Raw genomic sequence first — 21,484 nt, forward strand, 5'->3', positions numbered from 1 at the left:
CCAATTAAGAGGAGTTCTAGAAGGGAGAACAATTATAAAAGAAATAACATAAGAAAAGCTATTCAGAACTGAAGACAAAGATTGCCAGATTGAAAAGGTTCCCCCAAGTGTCCAGCACGATGAATGAAAAATGCTTACACTAAGACACACCAGACCATCAGGGGTGAAAATAAGATCCTAAAAGCTGAGAGAGAAGCTAAAAGCAAAAAAAAAAAAAAAAAGTTCACATAGAAAGAATTGGGAACCAGACTTCTCAGCTGCAAAGTTGGAAATCAAAAGAAAATGAATAATGTTGCCAATTATTCTCAGAAATCTGGAATTCTGTTCTGGATACACTTCGATCAATGTGGGAGGAGGAAAAGGTATTTTCAGTGATGCAAAGATGCAAAGTATACCCGATCCACCTATCCTGAGGAAATTGCAGCAAAAGGAGAGTGTAAACTAAGAAACAGAAACATGTTGCATTTAGTAGTCTGAGGAGGCAGCAGAGAAGGATGTAGCAATAGAGTTCTAAAATGACACTTTGCAGTGGCCTTGGAGAAATACTGCTCCAAATCACAGCAGGAAAATGGAAAACTCTTGCTGAAGGAGACCTCCACCCCTGACTAATGGAGCTGATAAGTCTTGAATGTATTGGAAATAGGATTAATAGGTAGGTGACAGTGCATTGAGAAAAAACCCGCAGAGGGATTTATAGAATACCATACACATACACACCTACAAGGCAATTAAAAATTCAAAGAAAAACAAGCCCCACAAATTTTAAAATTAAAAAATTAAAAAATACTTGAAGAAAAACAGTGTAGAAAGGTGTTTATGTATTCCTTGGTTCAGCAGTGACTAATAGTTGCAGAGCTAAAATGCTAAACACTACTGATTTAACCAAATTTTACGATAACGCAGGGGTTATGTGGGCAAGAAGGCATCGTGGTGTATGGTGTGGGTGTGATGGGGATAAATTCTTTTACTGTGGCAAGAAGGTCAACAGCAATTTCAGACATTTTTACTAAGAGGAGAAAAACCAGCATTGTTTGAAAATATGCAGATGGATACCAGGGCAAATGGCGAAGCATGGAAGATGGTAACCTTTGGGCCACGATGGGCAAGGAGGGGAGGAAGGACAGCAAGACACTGGTGGCTTCCAACAAGGCTGTCAGTGCAATTCTGTACCATCCTTCCATTTAACATGTATGATCTGGGGCGCCTGGGTGGCTCAGTCGGTCAGTTGAGCATCCAACTCTTGGTTTTGGCTGAGATCGTGATCTCACAGTTCGTGAGATCAAGCCCCACATTGGGCTCTGCACTGAGCATGGAGCCTGCTTGGGATTCTCTCTCTTCCTCTCTCTCTCAAAAATAAACATTTTTTTAAAAAAGTGTACAACCCAATGGTCTTGAGTATATTCACAGAGCTGTGTAACTACCCCCACAACCTAAGAATGTTTTGTCCCCTCCAAAAAGAACCCCATTAGCAGTCACTCTCCACTCGACCTTCTCTGTTCCTCTGTGCTCCGCCCCAACCCTAGGCAGCCACCAACCCACTTTTTGTCTATATAGACTTTTCCTATTCTGGCCATTTTATGTGAAGAGAATCAAACGGTATGGTATCTTTCCTGTGTGGCTTTTTTTCACTCAGCATAATGTTTTCAAGGTTCATCCATTTTTAAATATTGCTTTGTTTGTTTTACTTTATTTTAGAGAGCGAGCACATGTGAGTGGGGGCAGGGCAGAGAGAGGGAGAGAGAGAGAGAGAGAGAGAGAATCCCAAGCAGGCTCCATGCCCTGTGCAGAGCCTGATGAGGGGCTCAATCCCACAACCCTGGGATCATGACCTGAACTGATCAAGAGTCAGTCGTTCAACCAACAGAACCACCCAGGTGCCCCAAGTTTCATCCATGTTGTAGCAGGTGCCAGATGCTACAGTTCCTCTTACTGCTGAGTATATTCCATTGTCTGGCCATACCGCCTTCCATTCATCCATTCATCACTTGATGGCCACTTGGCTTGTTTCCACTTTTTGACCTTCACAAATACGTCGCTGTGCAACATTCATGTATATGTTTTTTATGTGGACATAGGCCTTCCTTTCCCTTAGGTAATTTGGGTTCTTAAACTATGCTTGTATTACTTTGAAAAAAAATTAATTACAAAATTACTAATATACTATAATGTTGACAGTATTTAAGTGATGAGATTGTGAGCAGTTTCTGTTCTCTGCCTTGAGCACATTGCTTTTTAAATCAGGAGGAAAATTGAGATTAAAAAAAGGTGATGCATTGTCGAATTTTCATGACATAAATTTCACCTGTCACTTAGAGGAAACAAACACAAGCTCTGCTTACAGGTATTTGTAGATAATTTACCATCATGTTTTAAAGACATTTGTTAATGGTTGCTGTCCATTGTGGTGATGGTGCCCACCTTCAGTGAATTTAAAATTTAGTGTGGGCCTTCTATGTTGGGGCAAGTAAGAAACTCTGCTGGGGAAACTGAGAAAGAAAATAAAAGTCCTTATTTAGAAATAAAAATCCATAGGGGCACATGGGTGGCTCAGTCGGTTGGGCGTCTGACTTCAGCTCAGGTCATGATCTCATGGTTCAGGAGTTTGAGTCCCACGTCGGGCTCTGTGCTGACAGCTCGGAGCCTGGAGCCTGCTTCAGATTCTGTGTCTCCCCCTCTCTCTGCCCCTCCCCTGCTCATGCTCTGTCTCTTTCTGTCTCTCAAAAAATGAATAAACGTTAAAAAAAATTTTGTAAAGAAATAAAAATACATAAATGAAGATGAAGACACAGCCACAGTCTTAGCAGAAGAGGGGAGTAAAGGTGACTGTAGGAGAGTCAGTGGCGGTCTTGTCGAGCAACCCCAACAATGATCGATCCCTTGGAGTGTTAGCTTTTAAGACAGCTGCTTCTAGGATATTCAAAATGCCTTAAAAAAATATTTCCTTGGGTTTGCCTCAGGACCAGAAAAATTCTACATTCTCGTTATCTGCAACTTGATTTTGTGATCCTGAAAACATTTTGCTATGGAAAATTAACATTATCCCCCAATAGAGATGCTGATAATTCGGGGCCAGGGATTTCCAAAATGAGAGAAGAAATCCCTCCAAGAAGGGATTTTAGGAGAGTACACACCTGGTATTCCTGATTTCTCTCCCGCTCCTCAATTGCTTGAAAGAGCTCTTCACATACATTTGGAATGATACCCTTGTTTGCGCCAAGCCCAACCATGGAATAGCTCTTTCCAGAGCCAGTTTGGCCATAGGCTAGGAGGGTGGCATTATAGCCTTGCCAAGCGCTGTCCAGAATTCCCCTGCCAAGATCATGGAAAACATCTTTCTGCAAAGAAGATCACAGGCACAGTGTTCAGCTCGGGCTTTTCACAATACTCTCAAAACATAAATATTCTGGTTTTGATGAATTGCTTAATTAGTACCCTATGACCTACTTGAAATAAAATTCTGATGCTCTCTTAGAACCAATAAAATAAAGCTGGAAACCAAAAATGAGATTTGGCCATTTGGAAAACACTGATGATCGTGAATCTTCAACTAGCTGGTGTCCGTCAATAGCAAATCTGTGCTTCTCACAGCCTTGCCAAAACCTAGCCTTGCTAGGTCATTAAAATTCAGCAATCAGACAAAAATTTCAAGGTGTCAGAGACTAGTCAAAGTGTCTCCTACTTTCTCTTTGTTCTTGACTCCAAACAATAACATCACAAAATCCCTGCACTGATTTTAGTCCTCTGCTGCTGAGCTCTTTTGTGTGTGTGTGTGTGGCCACAAGACCCAGTGGTTTTGGAGCATTTCTACAACACACATACATACATGGGCACACACTCCCTTTTTTAAGTGGGAGACACAGATGCCTGTGCCCACAACTGCTTGAAAGAGAAGATGTGGTCTGGCTCCTTCGTTATCTGGGCCATGACCACAGCCAGCAATATTCTCTTATTTGAGGCTGTTTCAAAGAGTACATTCTTCTCTGATCTCTAATATCAATAAAATAATAAGTAAGCTTGGAGTGCCTGGGAGGCTCAGGTGGTTGAGCATCCGACTCTTGTTGTCAGCTGGGGTTATGATCCCAAGTCATGGGATCAAACCCCGTGTCCGGCTCTGTGCTGAGTGTGGGGCCTGTTTGGGATTCTCTCTCTTCCTCTGCCCCTACCCTGCTAATGCACACATGGATGTGCACTCTCTCTCTCTCAAACAAACAAACAAAAAAATAGTAAGCTTTACATGATCCCTCCATTGCAGTAGGTACCTTTGTATAATTTATATAATTTTTACGTCTGGGAAAGATGCACATACCAACATAGTATGATTTATATGTGGACAATAGACAGGAACTGATTTTCTCATACTGTTCATTTCTCATAAGAAAGGAATACAAATTATTACACTACAACGTTTAGGGGAGCTTCAGGCCTAAGATGTAGAATTTGGCCAGTGGTTTCTGAAATCGTCATAATTATACTTTTCCCAGAGAAATGTGTTCTTACAAAGGGTATCTACTCTATACCTTAAGAGCGATTAGCTAAACCTAAGGAGCACCTACTAGGCTTAGTAAAGTAACTAGTTTTGGAGTTAGAATTACATTTCTAATTTCTTCCTACCCACCATCCTATCATCAAATATACGAAGCATTGTCCTACACTACGGTGTGTGAAATAGTAATTCTGCGATCTCGTAACAGGTGGTCAAAAAAGCTCGATGGTGGTCCTCATCCCCAAGTGAATTCTTTACAGCACAATTCCAGTCTTTTAAAACTATCTTTTCAAAAATCGAGATGTAATTGATATATAACATTATATTAGGTTCAGGTGAACAACATATGATATTTGTACATATTGTGAACTGATTACCAGAATTAGTCTTCTTGATAATAGCCATTCTACCTGGTGTGAGATGTCTCGCCGTGGTTTTGATTTGCATTTCCTGATGATGAGTGACATTAAGCATCTTTTCTTGTATCTGTTGGCTATTTGCATATCTTCTTTGGAGAAACTGTCTATTCATTTCCTCTGCCCATTTTTTAATTGGGTTGTTTGTTGTTGTTGTTGTTGTTGTTGTTGTTGTTGTTGTTGTTATTTGCTATTGACTTGTATAAGTTCTTTATCTATTTTGGATATGAACCAGATATATGATGTGCAAATATTTTCTTCCATTTTGTATGTTGCCCTTTCATTTTGCTGATGATTTCCTTATGTACAGAAGCCTTTTTGTTCTGACATAGTCCCACTTACTTACTTTTGTTTTTGTTATTAAATCCAAAACATCATTTCCAAGACTGATATGTAGAAGCTTACCACCTATGTTGCCTTCGAGAAGTTTTATGGGTTTTGCCCTTATGTTCAAGTTTTTAATACATTTCAAGTTAATTTTTGTGAATGGTGTGATCTGGGGGTCCAGTTTCATTCTTTTGCATGTGACTGTCCAGTTTTCCCCAAACCATTTATTGAAAACACTGTTCTTTCCCCTGTCGTCTATGTTTGGCTCCTTTGTCATAGATTAATTGACTATATACACAGGGGTTTATTTCTGGGCTCTCTGTTCCATTCCACTGATCTATGTGTGGTTTTATGCCAGTGCCATACTGTTTTGATTGCCATAGCTCTGTAATATAGTTTGAATCAGGGAGTGTAATGCCTCCTGCTTTGTCCTTCTTTCTCAAGGCTGCTCTATTTGGAGATTTTGTGGTTTCACACATATTTTAGGATTGTTTATTCTATTTCTGTGAAAAATGCCACTGGAATTTTGATGAGGATTGCATTGAATCTGTAGATTGCTATGGATAGTGTGGAAATTTAACAATATTAATTCTTTCAAGCCATGAGCACAGAATATCTTTTCATTTATTTGTGTATTCTTCAATTTCTTTCATCAGTGTCATCATTTTATGTACAGGTACGTATTATGTACAGGTCTTTTACCTCCTTTGTTAAATGTATTACTTGGTATCTTATTGTTTTTGGAAAAAACTCAAAACAGAATTGACACACATTATATTCATCCATTTAAAATATGCCATTTTAGGGGCACGTGGGTGGCTCAGTTGGTTAAGCATCCAACTCTTGATTTCAGCTCACATCATGATCTCATGGTTCATGAGTTCGAACCCTGCATCAGGCTGTGTGCTGATAGTGTAGAGCTTGCTTGGGATTCCCTCTCTTTCTCTCTCTCTCTCTACCCCTGCCATGTGTGCACACATGCTCTCATTCTCTCTCTCAAAATAAATAAAAGTTTTTCAAAAAAATAACATTTTTCAAAAAAAATTCATATTCTTTATTGAAGTTGATATACAATATTATATTAGTTTCAGGTGTACAACATAGTGATTCTACAATTCTGTATGTTACGAAATGCTCACCGTGACACGTGTAGTTAACATCTGTCACCAAGCAAAGTGATTACAATATTATTGACTATATTTCTTTTGCTATACTTTTCATCCCTGTGACTTACTTATTTTGTAACTAGAAGTTTGTACCTCTTAATTTCCTACACATATTTCACCCATCCTGTACCCCCTCCCTTCTGGCAACCACATATAGTTCTCTGTATTTATGAATCTCTTTGTATTTTGTTTGTTCATTTGTTTTGTTTGATTCCACATGCAAGTGAAGTCATTTGGTATTTGTCTTTCTCTGATACTTCATTTAGCATAATATCCTCTAACTCAAACTGGTGTTGAGAATGGCAAGATTTCATTCTTTTTTTTTATATAGCTGAGTAATATTCAGTAATATTGAGCATATACACATCTTTATCCATTCATCTATCGATGGACATTTGGGTTGCTTCCATATCTTGGCTACTGTAAATAATGGTGCATTAAACACAGTGATGTATATATCTCCTTTAATTATTGTTTTCATTTTCTTTGAGTAAATACCCAGAAGTGGGATTTCTGTTTTTCATTTTGAGGGGCCTGTGTATTGTTTTCCATAGTGGCTGTAGCAGGTTACATTCCCACAAACAGTGCATGAAGGTTCCTTTTTTATCCACTCCCCTACCAACACTTGTTGTTTCTTGTCTTTTTTTGACATTAACCATTCTGACTGGTGTGAAGTGAGATCTCATTTTGACTTGCATTTTTCTGATGATTAGTGACGTTGAACACCTTTTCATGCGTGTGTTGGCCATCTGTATGTCTTCTTTGGAACACGTCTATTCAAGTTCTCTCTCCATTTTAAAAATCAGGTAATTTGAGATTTTGTTGGTTTTGGTTTCATTTTGGTGTTGAGCTGTATAAATTATTTATGTACTTTGGATATTAACCGCTTATTAGATATATCATTTGCAAATATCTTTTCCCATTCAGTAGGTTGCCTTTCGATTTTGTCGACGGTTTCCTTTGCTGTGCAAAAGCTTTTTAGTTTGATGTAGTTCCAATTGTTTGTGCTTTGGTTTTCCTTGTCTGAGGGGACAGATCCATAAAAATATTGCTAAGACCATTGTCTAAGAGTTTACTGCCTATGTTTCCTTTTGGGAATTTTTATAGCTTATTATCATTTTTAGGTCTTTAACCCATTTCAACTTAATTTTTCTGTATGGTATAAGAAAGTGGTTCAGTTTCATTCTTTTGCAAGCAGCTGTCCAGTTTCCTAGCACCATTTATGGAAAAGACTGTTTTCCCCATTATATAGTCTTGCCTCCTTTGTTGTAGATTAACTGACCATATAAGCATAGGTTTATTTCTGGGCTGTCTATTCTGTGCCATTGATCTTTGTGTATTTTTCATTTGAGGAGGATGGATATTAACTCTTCTTTAAATATTTGGTAGAGTTTACCTAGAAAGCCATTAGGTTGTGCACTTTTGTTCGTTGGGAATTCTTTGATTACTAATTCAATTTTGTTACTAGTGATCAGTCTGTGTAGATTTTTTATTTCTTTCTTGGTTCAGTCCTGGTTGGTTGTATGTTTCTTGAGATTTATTCGTTTCTTATAGGTCATCCGATTTGTTAACCTATAATTCTTCTACTAGTCTCTTACAATCCTTTGTAATTCCATAATGTTTGTTGTAACTTCTCTTTCATTTCTGATTTTATGCATTTGAATTCTCTCTCTTTTTTTTCTTGTTGAGTCTGGCTAAAGATCTATCAATTTTTTTATCTTTTCAAAGAAGCAGCTCTTAGTTTCATAGATATTTTCTATTTTATAAGGATCTATTTCATTTATTTTGGCTCTGATCTTTATTGTTTTCTCCCTTCTACTAAATTTGGCTTTTGTTTTTTCTATTTATAATTCCTTTAGGAGTAAGGTTAGGTTGTTGAAGATTTTTCTTGTCTCTTGAGGCAGGCCTCTATCACTATTACAATAATAAACTTCCCTCTTTTTTTAAAAAAAATTTAAATGTTTTATTTTTTGAGAGAGAGACAGAGCATGAGCAGGGGAGGGGCAGAGAGAGAAAAGAGATACAGAATCCAGAGCAGGATCCAAGCACTCAGCTATCAGCACAGAGCCTGATGTGGGGCTTGAACCCATTAGCACGAGATCATGACCTGAACCAAAGTCAGACGCTCAACCCACTGTGCCACCCAGGTGCCCCTAAGTTTTTTTTTTAATGTTTATTTATTTGAGAGAGCGCGCGCGCGCGCACACACACACACACACACACACACACATGGGGGAGGGGCATAGAGGGAGACACAGAATCTGAAACAGGCTCCAGACTCCTAGATGTAAGCACAGAGCCCGATGCGGGACTCGAGCCCACAAACCATGAGATCATGACCTAAGCTGAAGTCAGATGCTCAACTGACTGAGCCACCCAGGTGCCCCTAAATTCCTCTTAGAACTGCTTTTGCTGCATCCCAAAGATTTTGAACCATTGTGTTTCCATTTTGATTTCTTACCATGTATTTTTTAATTGCCTCTTTGCTGTCCTTTGTTTTGACCCATTGGTTGTTTAGTGTCCACATGTTGGTGTTTTCTCCAGTTTTATTCTTGTAATTGATTTCTAGTTTCGTACCCTTGTGGTGAGAAAAGATGCTTGATGTGATTTCAAACTCCTTAAGTTTATTGATGTTTGTTTTGTGGCCTAACATGCACTCTACCCTGGGGAAGGTTCCATGTACACCCAAAAAGAATTTGTATTCTGCTGTTCTTGGATGGGATGTTGTATGCATCTGTGAGATTCATCTGATCCCATGTGTCACTCAAAGCCACTGTTTCCTTGTTGATTTCTGTCTGGATGACCTATCCACTGCCATAAGTGGGGTGTTAAAGTCCCCTCCTATTATTGTATTCCTGTCAATTTCTTCCTTTATGTCTGTTAATATTGTCTTTATATATTTAGGTGCGCCTATGTTGGGTGCAGACAGATTTACAACTGTTATAGCCTCTTGTTGGATTGTTTGTTTTATCATTATAGAATGACTTTCTTTGTCTCTTCTTAGAGTATTTGTTTTAAAGTCTATTTTGTCTGATATAAATATTGTTACTTTGACTTTTTTTTCCCACTTCCATTTGCATGGCATATTTTTTCCATCTTTTTGTTTTCAGTCTCTTTGTGTCCTTGGGCCTAAAGTGGAGTCTCTTGTAGGCAATATATACATGGGTCTTGTTTTTTCACCCAGTCATCCTATGTCTTTTGATTGGAACATTTAGTCCATTTACATTTAAAGTAATTATTTTTTTAATGCTTATTTATTTATTTTGAGAGAGAGAATGAGTACACAAGTGGGGGAGGAACAGAGGGAGAGGGAGAGACAGAATCCCAAGCAGTTTCCACAGTCACTGTGGAGCCTGACACAGGGCTTGAACTCACAAACTATGAGATCATGACCTGAGCCAAAAATCAAGCGCAGGTGGGGGAGGGGCAGAGAGAGAGGGAGACACAGAATCAGAAGCAGGCTCCAGGCTCTGAGCTGTCAGCACAGAGCCCAATGCGGGGCCCGAACTCACAAACCATGAGATCAAGACCTGAGCCAAAGTCAGTCGCTCAACCGACGCCCCAGCCACTTTTGTTTTTTAACTTTTATACGGGCCTTACAAGTAATTGATCTACTACCTTTATTATACATTTGCTTTTACCAGTGAAAATTTTCCTTTCATAATTTTCTTCTATATATGGCCTTTTCTTTTCCACTTAAAGAAGTCTTCTTAACATTTCTTATAAGGCTGGTTAAGTGCTGATGAACTTTTTTAATTTTTAATTTTTGCCTGGAAAACTATCTCTTCTTCAGTTCTAAATGATAATCTTCCCAGGTAGAGTATTCTTGGTTGTAGGTTTTTTTTTTCTTTCTGCACTTTCCTTTCTGCCACTCACTTCTGTCCTGCCAAGTTTCTGCTGAAAAATCAGCTGATAGGCTTATGGGGGTTTCCCTTGTATATAACCATTTGCTTTTCTCTTGCTGTTGTTTAGATTCTTTATCATTAATTTTTGACACCAAAATTGACACCCCAATTTAGTAGGATGTTCTTTAACCTTCATGTATTTGTGTTCTTTCCAAGTGTTTTTTCTTGTGGTTGACTTCAAGTTTTATAGTGTTTTGGTCTGAAAATATGCATGGTATGATCTCAGTCTTTTTGTCCTTGTTGAAGGTTGGTTTGTGACCCAGTATGTGATCTGTTCTGGAGAATGTTCTGTGTACACTCGAAAAGAATGTATATTCTGCTGCTTTAGGTTGGAATGTTCTGAATATATCTGTTAAGTCCATCTGGTACAGTGTGTCATTCAAAGCCATTGTTTCCTTGTTGATTTTCTGCTCAGATGATCTGCCCATTGTTGTAAGTGGGATGTTAAAGTCCCCTACTATTATTGTATTATTATCAATGAGTTTCTTTATGTTTGTTAGTAATTGATTTGTATATTTGGGGGCACAAATATGCCCCCGTTGGGGGTGTAAATATTTACAATTGTAAGATCTTCTTGTTGGATAGACCCCTTTATTGTGAGATAGGGCCTTTCTTTATTTCTTGTTACTGTCTTTTTTAAAAAAAATCTAGTTTGGCTTTCTTTTGGCATCCATTAGCATGATAGATGGTTCTCCATCCCCTTACTTTCAGTTTGCTAATGTCTTTGGGTCTAAAATGAGTCTCCTGTAGGCAGCACATAGACGGGTCTTGACACCCTATGTCTTTTGACTGGAGCATTTTGTCCATTTACATACAGGGTGATTATTGAAAGATATGAGTTTAGTGCCATTGTGTTACCTATAAAGCTGGTGTTTCTAGTGATGTTCTCTATTTATTTCTAGTCTTTGTTGTTTTTGGCCTTTACCTGCCCCCCCCCCCCCCCAATCAGAGAGTCCCCCTTAATATTTCTTGCAGGGCTGGTTTAGTGGTTATGAACTCCATTAGTTTTTATTTGGCTGAGAGACTGTTTATCTCTCCTTTTATTCTGAATGACAGCCTTGCTGGATAATGTATTCTTGACTTCATATTTTTCCCTTTCAGCACATTGAATATATCCTGCCATTCCCTTCTGGCCTGCCAAGTTTCTGTGGACAGATCTGCTGTGAACCTGATCTGTCTTCCTTTGTAGGTTAAGGACTTTTTTCCCCCTTGATGCTCTCAGGATTCTTTCCTTGTCTGTGTATTTTGTAAAATTGACTATGATATGCCTTGGTGTTGGCTGGCTTTTGTTGAATTTAATGGGAGTTATCTGTGCTTTGTGGATTTTGATGTCGTTGTCCTTCCTCAGGTTAGGGAAGTTTTCAGCTATGATTTACTCACATAAACCTTCTGCCCCTTTTTCTCTCTCTTCATCTTCTTGGACTCCTATGATTCAAATGTTATTCTGTTTTAATAAGTCACTAAGTTCCCATTGTGATCCATTACCTTTGTTTCCCGCTTCTTTTTAGCTTCATTATTTTCCATAATTTTATCTTCTGTATCACTAATTTGTTCCTCTGCTTCATCCATCCTCGCTGTTATGGTATCCATTCGGGTTTGCATCTTGGTTATAGCATTTTTAATTTCAGCCTGACAAGATTTTAGGTCTTTTATCTCTAAAGGATTCTGTAATGTCTTCTACGCTTTTTCTCAAGCCCAGCTAGAATCCTTATAATTGTTGTTCTAAATTCTAGTTCAGACATCTTACTTATATCTGTATTAATTAAATTGCTGGCTTTCATTTTGGAGGGAAAAAAGAAAAAGAAAAAAATAATAAAATAAAATTTAAATTAAAAAAATTTTTAAAAATAATAAAGGAAGATAGGTCGTAGGTGTGTTTTGGGCTGCATGGTAAGAGAAACTTGATAGAAAAAATAAAACAAAGATAAAAAAAATTTTTTTGGAAAAATTTGCTTTCTGTATCCAAGAAAAAACAAAACCAGAAGCAAAAACAAAAAAAATCCCAAAGGAAGCTAGATCCTGTTTCCTCTAGAGTTGAAGATTTGCAGTAGTCTACAGTCAGTAGACTTAGGGTGTGGAAGGGGTTTGTGCTGGTCTTCTGTGCGGTTGGTTGGGGGGCTGCTGTTCTGATTCTCAGGTCAACTTGCCCTAGTGGAGATGTGTTTGGAGGGCGCAGGGGGTAGGGCTAGGTGAGATGGCTCCATTCTCCATTTGGTGGCGCTGTTTAGCTCACTGGGGTGGATCTGTGTGAGTGAGCTAGGAGTGAAAGTGGCTTCACTCTGGTATCTAGTCTCCAGACTGGGAAGTTCACACCCTTGTAGACATGCACGATCCATCACCCCACCTGTGTCTCCCACTTCCATCAACTCCCTGCCTTCCCCTTCTCTGTGTCCTAGCTGTCCACCTACCAGATGGTGCCTCCCTCCAGAGTTTTATCTCAGGCATGGCTATATTTCAAAACCCCACACTTCAGAGACCCCCCCCCCCCCCCGCCGCCTCTACTTGGGCCCATGCTAATCCTCTAGGGGTGGGTCTTGCCATACCATGGTGCGTACCACCTTGTCCCAGGAAATAGTCGCGTGACCGCACAGTGGCAGTGGCTCAGAGTTTATGGTAAGGTGCCAGGTTTGCTGCCCTTAGCTGGAGTCTTTGTATACTGGTGAATGGGGCAGCTTGATTGTGCCCACCTGGTCTTGCCTATGGAGAGGCCCTATGGCCTCTACCAAATGCACACCAAGCAGTGGAACTGCTTCTCCCTGGGTGACCCAGGGGATCATCAGATGATGCTGCCCACTCCCCTGTCTCTGCCCTGCTACCTCTCTGGAGTACTGCCAAGCACTGACCTCTGAAACTTCAGACTCTGTGTTCCACTGTTTATAGAAAACTGGTGGTATAGAAACCCTCTCCTTTTTCCCCACCAATGGCTTTGGGGGAGTTTTCTTATGGAATTCCCTGTGCCTGTTTTCATTCATTCTTTTTTTTTTTTTTTTTTTTTCTTCACTCTTAACTCAGCTCTCTGTCATCAGGGATCCTTACCCCTGCAGCACCCACCGGCTCTTTTCTCCCACAAATCAACTCTCCACAGTTCCTACGTTTTTTTTTGTTTGTAGACTTTTGTACTTTTTGTTTGTACCTTTTTTGTTTGCACTTTTTTTGTTTGTACTTTTTTTCTGTTTGTAGATGTGCAACCTTGTTCTCTAAGACTTCTGATCGATTTCTTGGGTGTTTAGAACGATTTGATATTTATCTAGCTGATCGGGGGAGGAAGCAAGTTTAGGGTCACCCTAATCCTCCGCCATCTTTACCCTCTCTTCAGGGACGTTTGATTTCCAGGAAGTTCTCTCCTATTTTAAGTTTACTGAGAGTTTTAATTCTGATTGGGTGTTGAATTTTGTCAAATGCTTTTTCTGCATCTGACCATATATTCCCCCCCCCCCCGCCCCGTATTGTGTTCTCATGATGAATTACCTTGCTATTCAAATGTTAAGCCAGTCTTAAATTACCAGGAAAAGTCCCACTTGATTGATTTTATATATAGATACACCCTTTGTACTTTTGCACCATATATATATATATATATATTTATATTTATATTTTATATATATATTTATATATATATTTATATATATTTTATATATATATATATATAGTTTTTTAAATCTTTTGTTGGATTCTATTCACTGAAATTTTGTGAATTTTTGTGTCTGTCTTCATGATAGACATTGCAGTGTTTTTGTAATCTTTGGCTGTTTTTGGTGTAATATTGTCTTCAAAAAAATGAATGTTCCATCTTCTGTCAGCTCTAAGATTTTTTTTTAAAGATTTCTCATTATTTCTTCCTTTGGTAGAATTCACAGGAAAGGCATCTTGGCCTAGAATTTTCTTTGTTAGAAGGTTTTAACCATAAATTCAGTTTCTTGAGGGTTATTTGAATTATCTGTTTTTGTGTGACCTTTGGTGGCTTGTATCATTTCATTTAACTTGTTGAATGTATTAGCAATAAGTTTTTCACAGTAGTCCCATTTTTTTAAATGTCTGTAAAATTTGTTGTGATGACTCTCTTTCATTTCTCATCTTGGTACTGTTATGTTTTTTTCTTAACCAATTGGGGTAGAGGTTCAATTTTATTCATCTTTTTAAAAAAATTTTTTTTAACGTTTATTTATTTTTGAGACAGAGAGACAGAGCATGAATGGGGGAGGGTCAGAGAGAGAGGAAGACACAGAATCTGAAACAGGCTCCAGGCTTTGAGCCATCAGCACAGAGCCTGACGCGGGGCTTGAACTCACGAACCGTGAGATCATGACCCGAGCCGAAGTCGAACACTTAACCGACTGAGCCACCCAGGCGCCCCTTATTCATCTTTTGAAAGAATTAGCTTTGACAAAGTTCATAGACTTTTCCTATTATTTTAATGTTTTGCATTAATTACTGTTTTTATCCTTATTTCTTCCTCTGCTTGCTTTGTGTTTAATTTGCTCTTCTTTTTGTAAATTCTTAGGTGGAAGACTCAAGATTGTGCTTCTCTAATAACTTAATGCTATAAAATTTTTCTAAGCCCTGTGGTAGCTGTGTTCCACTAACTTTGATAAATTTTTAAATTTTTATTCAGTTCTTAAAATGTTTATTTATTTTTGAGAAAGAGAGACACAGAGTGCGAGTGGGGAGGGGCAGAGAGAGGGGGACACAGAATCCAAAGTGAGCTCCGGGTTCTGAGCTGTCAGCACAGAGCCCCATTGAGGGGCTTGAACTCACAAATGGTAAGACCAGACCTGAGCCAAAGTCGGACACTCAACTGACTGAGCCACCCAGGCACCCCTTAAATTTTTATTCGAAGTATTTACTAATTTGTGGTTTATTCCTTGATCTATGAATTATTTTAAAAACTTTTTTTTAATGTTTGTTTTTGAGGGAGAGCATGTGAGCAGGGAAGGGTGGAGAGAGAGACAGAGAATCCCAAGTAGGCTCCACGCTGTCAGCACAGAACCCGATGTGGGGTTCAAATTCATGGACTGTGAGATGATGACCTGAGCCTAAAATCAATAGTGGGACGCTTAACCAACTGAGCCACCCAGGCACCCCATAATGGAATGTCTTCTTAATGAATTATCATTATAGAATGTTTCTTGTTCGAAGTCTACTTTATGTGATAGAGTAGTTTTCTCTGTAGTGTTCTTTTCATAGTGTTTACATGGTAGTATCTATTTTTAAGTTGGGTTTCGACAGACAGATGTAGTTGGATCTCGTTTTTCCTATCAAATCTGATCATCTGACTTTTAGTTGGCATGTTTATTTACATTTGGTGTAATAACTAATATGGCTGGCATTAAGTCTACCGTCTTGCTATTTGTATTCTACTTATCCCATCTCCTTTTAACTTTTCCCCACTTTTCCTGCCCTGTTTTGAAAGCTTCATGATCCCATTTCCCCACAACTGACTGATTAGTTGTAATTCCGTTTGATTTTTTAATTGATTTTTACTGATTTATCTAGGATGGTGGTTCTCAAAGTGCATTTGAGGGGCCATGAGGCCCTTTCAGTGAGTTTGTGAAGTCAGAGCTACTTGATAGAGGCTATTTTTAGGAGCGGTTTAATAAATCTGCAAGCTTTCAGCTGTCTTTGAAAGACAACTAGGCAGACAAGAATGGAGGGGCGCCCGGGTGGCTTGGTCGGTTAAGCGTCCGACTTCGGCTCAGGTCACGATCTCGCGGTCCATGAGTTCGAGCCCCACGTCAGGCTCTGTGCCGACAGCTCAGAGCCTGGAGCCTGTTTCAGATTCTGTGTCTCCCTCTCTCTGTGACCCTCCCCCGTTCATGCTCTGTCTCTCTCTGTCTCAAAAATAAATAAACGTTAAAAAAAAAAAAAAAAAAAGAATGGAGAGAAAAGTTTTGGGGGAAATAAACAGAGTCTCAGTGACCTGTGGGGCAAGGGCGATCAGAATCACAGAAGGAATAAGGTGGGCGGCAGGGGGGCAAAAAAGATTTGAAAAAATGATAGTTGAAAGTGTTCCAAATTTGAATGAAACTATACACACCCAGATCCAAGAAACTTAATGAGCTTTGTCCAGATTGAAATGACCACCTCTCCATTGTACCCCATCATAACCCATATTCCTATCACAGAACATGTAACATTTTTTAATGCACCATAAGTCTCCCCATACCAAGTTGTGGGCAACTTTATTATGGAATAATGCAAAGCACATGATAAATACTTGATAAAACAAGTGTTCTTAAATGCTGAGTGCATCACATATTTTGCTTATTTTATCTCAGGCAAAATATAACTGATGCTTCTTTTTCAAAATATGCCAATATGTCGGGAAATCCATTGATTTGAGTGCCTAAAAATTATTTAGACAATAGCTGCACTTTTGGACCCCATGTTTAGCATGAAAAAGGAATTAATTTAAAATCAACTCTCAAATGGAAGTATATATCGTACCATGCTTGTATTACAAAATTGTACTGTCCTATTAACATTTTATTTAAAAACAAACTTCCTTTGAAGTTGTGTTTTAAAGCAATTTACCTGGCTTGCAAATTTACTGCTAGGATCAGTTGAAATAAACACACCATCTTTATCCTTTTGAAATCCATCGTGAGACCAATAGGCCAGGTCAAAAGTAAACGTCTTCCTATGTTCTGGATTCTTAGGGTCTTGTATGGTTGTGGTGGTTCTGGAATGCATGGAAATCACACATTTGCTCCCAGAATTCTTCTCTCTCTACAGTCAAATTACAAATTCGGTCAATCATTGTAGTATTTCTTTGTCTTCCAAGCTGTTTTGCAAGTCTTTATACACACCTTGTAAAAAATTAAGGCAGGAACTTACCATCGATTCATTTTGTTCTCTGTGTGTGTGTTTTAACATTGGTGAAGTGTTTTGTTATAAGTGCCATTTGAACTTGTGTATTTAAATAAGTTCACAATCCTAATTTTGAGAAAGGGGTTGTTTTTAGTGTTATTCTTAGCAGCCGTTATGACAAATAGTGACTCTTTCACTCAGAATTTTTGAGTCTTATCTCTAGTCATGTTAATTTTCTGAGAGTAGCCTAACACCCAACTATACTAATGGCGATAACGATAGCAACAGAGAGCTTCTTCCCTGTTTCACGCCCCAGTGAGACTGGTGAAAATCATTAAAGAAAAAATGAAAATGGAAAAACAACCGTTCGTCGTCTGCCGCTGCGGACCAGTTATTACCGTCCGGTACGCCCTTTGCGTGTTTGCTCCCTCTAGCATACCCTTGTCCAAATCTTGTTCTTTGGGTCATCCTGAATGCTTCTATCTCCAGGAGTTTTCACTAGACCCAATCTGTCTCTGGGGGCACACATTGCTTGCCTTACCATGGCGATACAAACTACTACCATTTACTCACACAGGACTGCACGCTTTAGTGGTGTTTGATCCAGAGCAGCCAAAAGTGTGCCGAATGGGCCAACTGTTCAGAATTCTCTTAAAACCTAACTACTGCACTGATAATCAGCATGCAGGGTCCCCGAACAAGTATAATCTGTATCTTAGTGTTGTAGCAACACAGTTGAATGACCAGCGGTAGTAAGTTACATAAATACGTGTATGCGTAAATGCACTTAAAATCTACAGAATTCATCCCGAACCGGCAACTTATTTGCTTATGATCTGCTATTACTGAGGAGGGGAGAAGTACATTTACTAAAAACAACACGTCTACATTGACCAAACCGCACTGGTTTAAAAAATTATTAACTTGACAGTACGTACGTTTCTCTCATCAATTTTTTTATTGAGCTACTTGTGCAAAGGAATGAAATTACGTGTTTACTAAATTATGTTCAGATCTTTAAATTACTCATTTAACAAGTTCATTTAAATATTCCATAAATGACAAGCAGCTTACACATTTGATCACTATCGTTAAAAAGTTAATAAAATGAGTCATAGTCAAAATTTCAACAAGGCGATGTAACATTCATCACTGACCTGACTGAAAGGCCGCACGCGCACCGCGACTGTCACACTGTCCACACGTGGCATAGGCATCTTCACCATTTTCCCGTCACTCATGTTATTTATTTGGTAGAAAAATAAGGTAGAAAGTGCGCTGCTTATGCTTCACACTAAAACATTAAAAGCTTAGCCAACAAAAGCAGTTTGTTTCTAGACAATCAATTATTCATGGTCCATTCGTTACACACTATCAATGACCTGTTATAAATTATTTTGCAACACTTACTTATTGATGAGTTTTACAGCCCACATCAAGTATCTCCGCTTCATTGCACACAGTCATACTGCGGAGGACAGAGTCCTGTTCTTTTCCCTTTTCCCTTCCCCACTTCTACTCACACTCTTGGCCCATTCTCGATAGTCTGTGCCTGAGGTCCTATGAAAATGTGTCAGTTTTAAAACCTGAATGTTAAGGGATTTCTGTAATTTGATAGCAAGCTCCTTCACAGCAAGAGTATTATAAAAATTTGTTCAGACTCGTCATTCCGTCGACAGCAGGCACACATACAAGGTGTGCCGAACAGTCACGAAACGGACTTGTTTCACATTCCCCCTTCTCAAACCTTTCCAAGAAGTTGCTAGTGAGCAGTGAACCGGTCAATCTAACCTGGATGATTAGTCTCTGAATAATGAAGAGACCGTAAGGACAAATAGCCTTTACGCTTGCTGAACAAGGAATGCCAACGTTATATTTAACCAATGCATTACTTGGAAAATCACTCATTTGAGGTAGAATATACAAAATGTGTTAGACTACAAAACGCGGCAAAATTACATGCCCATAATTTGATTTCAACATAGTAATAACAAGCAAAAAAAAAAAAAAATACATTTTTTGATTAGAAATCTCAATCATAGAAGCAAAGTGCATAAATTATAAAATAGCAACTTTGAAAAAGAATCAACAGTTATTCAGTCATCCTCGTTTTAAGACTGGCCTAACACCATTAACTGCAGAGAAAGAAATGGGGCCAGTGCCTACTAGCATTAGAATGTCATGATTAAAACAGAAATCCCCTCTCAAAAATCTAACAGACACAAACTACTGTGAAGTATACACTTTATTTAACATTCCAATAATAAGCCATATTTACATACTGTATAAATGTATGAAGTCTTAATATAAAATAGAAAAAACTGCCTGGACTAAAAGAATCACACTCCTTATGGAGTTACTTTGCTTATTGAAGAGCTTCTGTCTACAAAAATTTACAGTAATTTATACAAATCATTTTCTTCCAAATTAGATGATTTTTAATAATCCACACAATTCTGATGACTCTACAAATTGGTGTACATTAAAAACTTGAAAAAAAAATTACAGCATTTTTCTCCGTAAAACTTGCTTTGGAAAGGAAGACAGTTTCTTCTTGCTCCTTCCCAGACCTCTCGTCGGTACTGCAGTAGCTTTTCTAGGCTTGTTCTTTACATCGTCAACCGGGCTTCCCAAAGGAGAAATCAGCCTGATCTTCACTGGAGGAGGGGACCAGGGGTCGTCTTCTTTGTTTCTGAAAACCAAAAACAATTCAAGTAAGAATAAACACACTGTAATATAAAACAGAATCCACTTTCCCACTGTATTCGGAAAAGAGCCTCAAGGAGTGGGTACCCTTTCCTGGTGCTCTGATTTTATAAGAGAAGCGAAGGAGCTTTATGTCATGAAGGTAACTGGAGGCAGAATAAAGGCCCACATGAGCTGGATGGGCTGAGAGCCCGGCAGGCCCGTGAACGGGAGAGAAACGGCAACCCTCAAACCGCACAGTTCGCAATTCTGTGCATACTTCCATAATATGCAAGTGCCCCACATAGGTCACAAAGCCAACTGATGCATATAAATGGTGTTATTATCTACGGTCGAAAGACACATTAAGTCGTTTTTTAAAGTAAGATGAAATGGATTACTTTATGCTTTTATGAAATTCAACCATGCCTAAGCACAAATAAACCTGGAGGAACTTTCCCCACGAATGAAGTTTTATTACCAAGTTTGTAATTATTTTTACTAACTGTTACCTACCTTTACTAAGGAGAGGATGACACATCCCGCCGCCGAGCCCCCACCCCTGCTGCAAGAACAGAAGGACCCAGTGGGCCCCGCCCCGCCCCCACAGCCCAGCTTTGAAGGCTGAATGGGCTCTGACCACCCTGTGGAGACCCGCCTCGTCCTCCCGCCGTGAAACCCAGCGATCACCAGGAGCCGGTACGCACAGATTCTCCTAAGAATTACCCTTTTCTGAAGAGCTTGATTTCTCTAAGACAAGACTCTTTATCAAATCTAATTCACAAAACAAAATGGATAAAAATTACCGCACAAAAAAGGTCAGACCTGCTTGCTTGTCTGGTCTTTGCAGTCCTGGTGGTTTTCACTTTTTGCTTTCTCACAGTTTCTGTTGATTGAGTGTCATCTTTCTATGGGTTACAAGTTTGGAGAGAGAAATCTTCAGTAATTACATATCCGCAACGTAAACTGAATTCTATCCTGAGTCAAGGAATACTGCCAAACGGTGCTAATGAATTCAGACGCAACAAGTCCCAGATGGACTTTTTTTTTAATGTGTGTTTATTTTTGAGAGAAAGCAAGGAAGGGGCACAGAGGGAAACACAGGATCCGAAGCAGGCTCCAGACTCTGCACCGACAGCACAGAGCCCGACGCGGGGCTCCAACCCACAGATTTCAGTAGGAACTCGGGTCATTCAGGGGCACTCTTCATCCCCATCCATACGTTCAATGTGTCTCCAAGGCACACGTTTCCTTGTCCGCTGCCCTCTGTCCAAATCCAAGCTCTCCTCACCTCATGAAGGAACAGGCCACCAGGGACTACTTTTCCTCCCCAGAATTCATTTCATCCTTCCTTCAGTATGCACGTGGCCGGGCAGCAGTATGTAAGGAGCCCCCGCCCCCTGCATGGCCACATTCTGGGTCTCTGCAGTCCACAGTCTTCCCTTCCAGGAAGGCCTGCTTCCTTCACCTTCTATCTAGAGGGCTACTTGGGTATAAATGATTCTTACCAGGCTGTGAAATAATTACGTGTGGTTTAGCCTCTTTAAACTGAGCTCCTGAAAGACAAGGCATTTGCCCAAGTGATTTCCATGGGCGTCTCTGCCCTCGCATAGTGACTGGTCATAGCAGATAATTCAAGAAACGCTTTTGAATTAATGTTGCTAACTAGTTCAATCCATGAGCTGTTTTCATTTT

The 21,484-nt window shown here is 39.3% G+C and overlaps 2 protein-coding genes across 2 annotated transcripts in view; both read right to left on the reverse strand.

Moving 5' to 3' along the window:
• The window catches only part of LOC109251083 (kinesin-like protein KIF28P), a 78,672-nt gene extending 60,312 nt beyond the window's left edge, over positions 1-18,360 (reverse strand). Inside the window, exons 1-3 of the mRNA XM_019422370.2 lie at positions 18,262-18,360; positions 16,829-17,023; positions 3,132-3,335 (exon numbers count right to left, since the gene is read on the reverse strand). Coding sequence (XP_019277915.2) covers positions 3,132-3,335; positions 16,829-17,023; positions 18,262-18,345 — 483 coding nt within the window. The 5' untranslated portion in view covers positions 18,346-18,360. The remainder of the gene's footprint in view (positions 1-3,131; positions 3,336-16,828; positions 17,024-18,261) is intronic.
• Positions 18,361-19,331: 971 nt separating this feature from the next.
• Positions 19,332-21,484, reverse strand: part of AHCTF1 (AT-hook containing transcription factor 1) — a 78,171-nt gene continuing 76,018 nt past the window's right edge. Inside the window, 2 exon segments of the mRNA XM_053909422.1 lie at positions 19,332-19,796; positions 20,615-20,697. Coding sequence (XP_053765397.1) covers positions 19,607-19,796; positions 20,615-20,697 — 273 coding nt within the window. The 3' untranslated portion in view covers positions 19,332-19,606.

Source organism: Panthera pardus, unplaced genomic scaffold (genome assembly GCF_024362965.1).
Source record: "Panthera pardus isolate Hobbes unplaced genomic scaffold, ASM2436296v1 HiC_scaffold_21, whole genome shotgun sequence".
In the NCBI taxonomy this organism is placed as follows: Eukaryota; Metazoa; Chordata; class Mammalia; order Carnivora; family Felidae; genus Panthera; species Panthera pardus.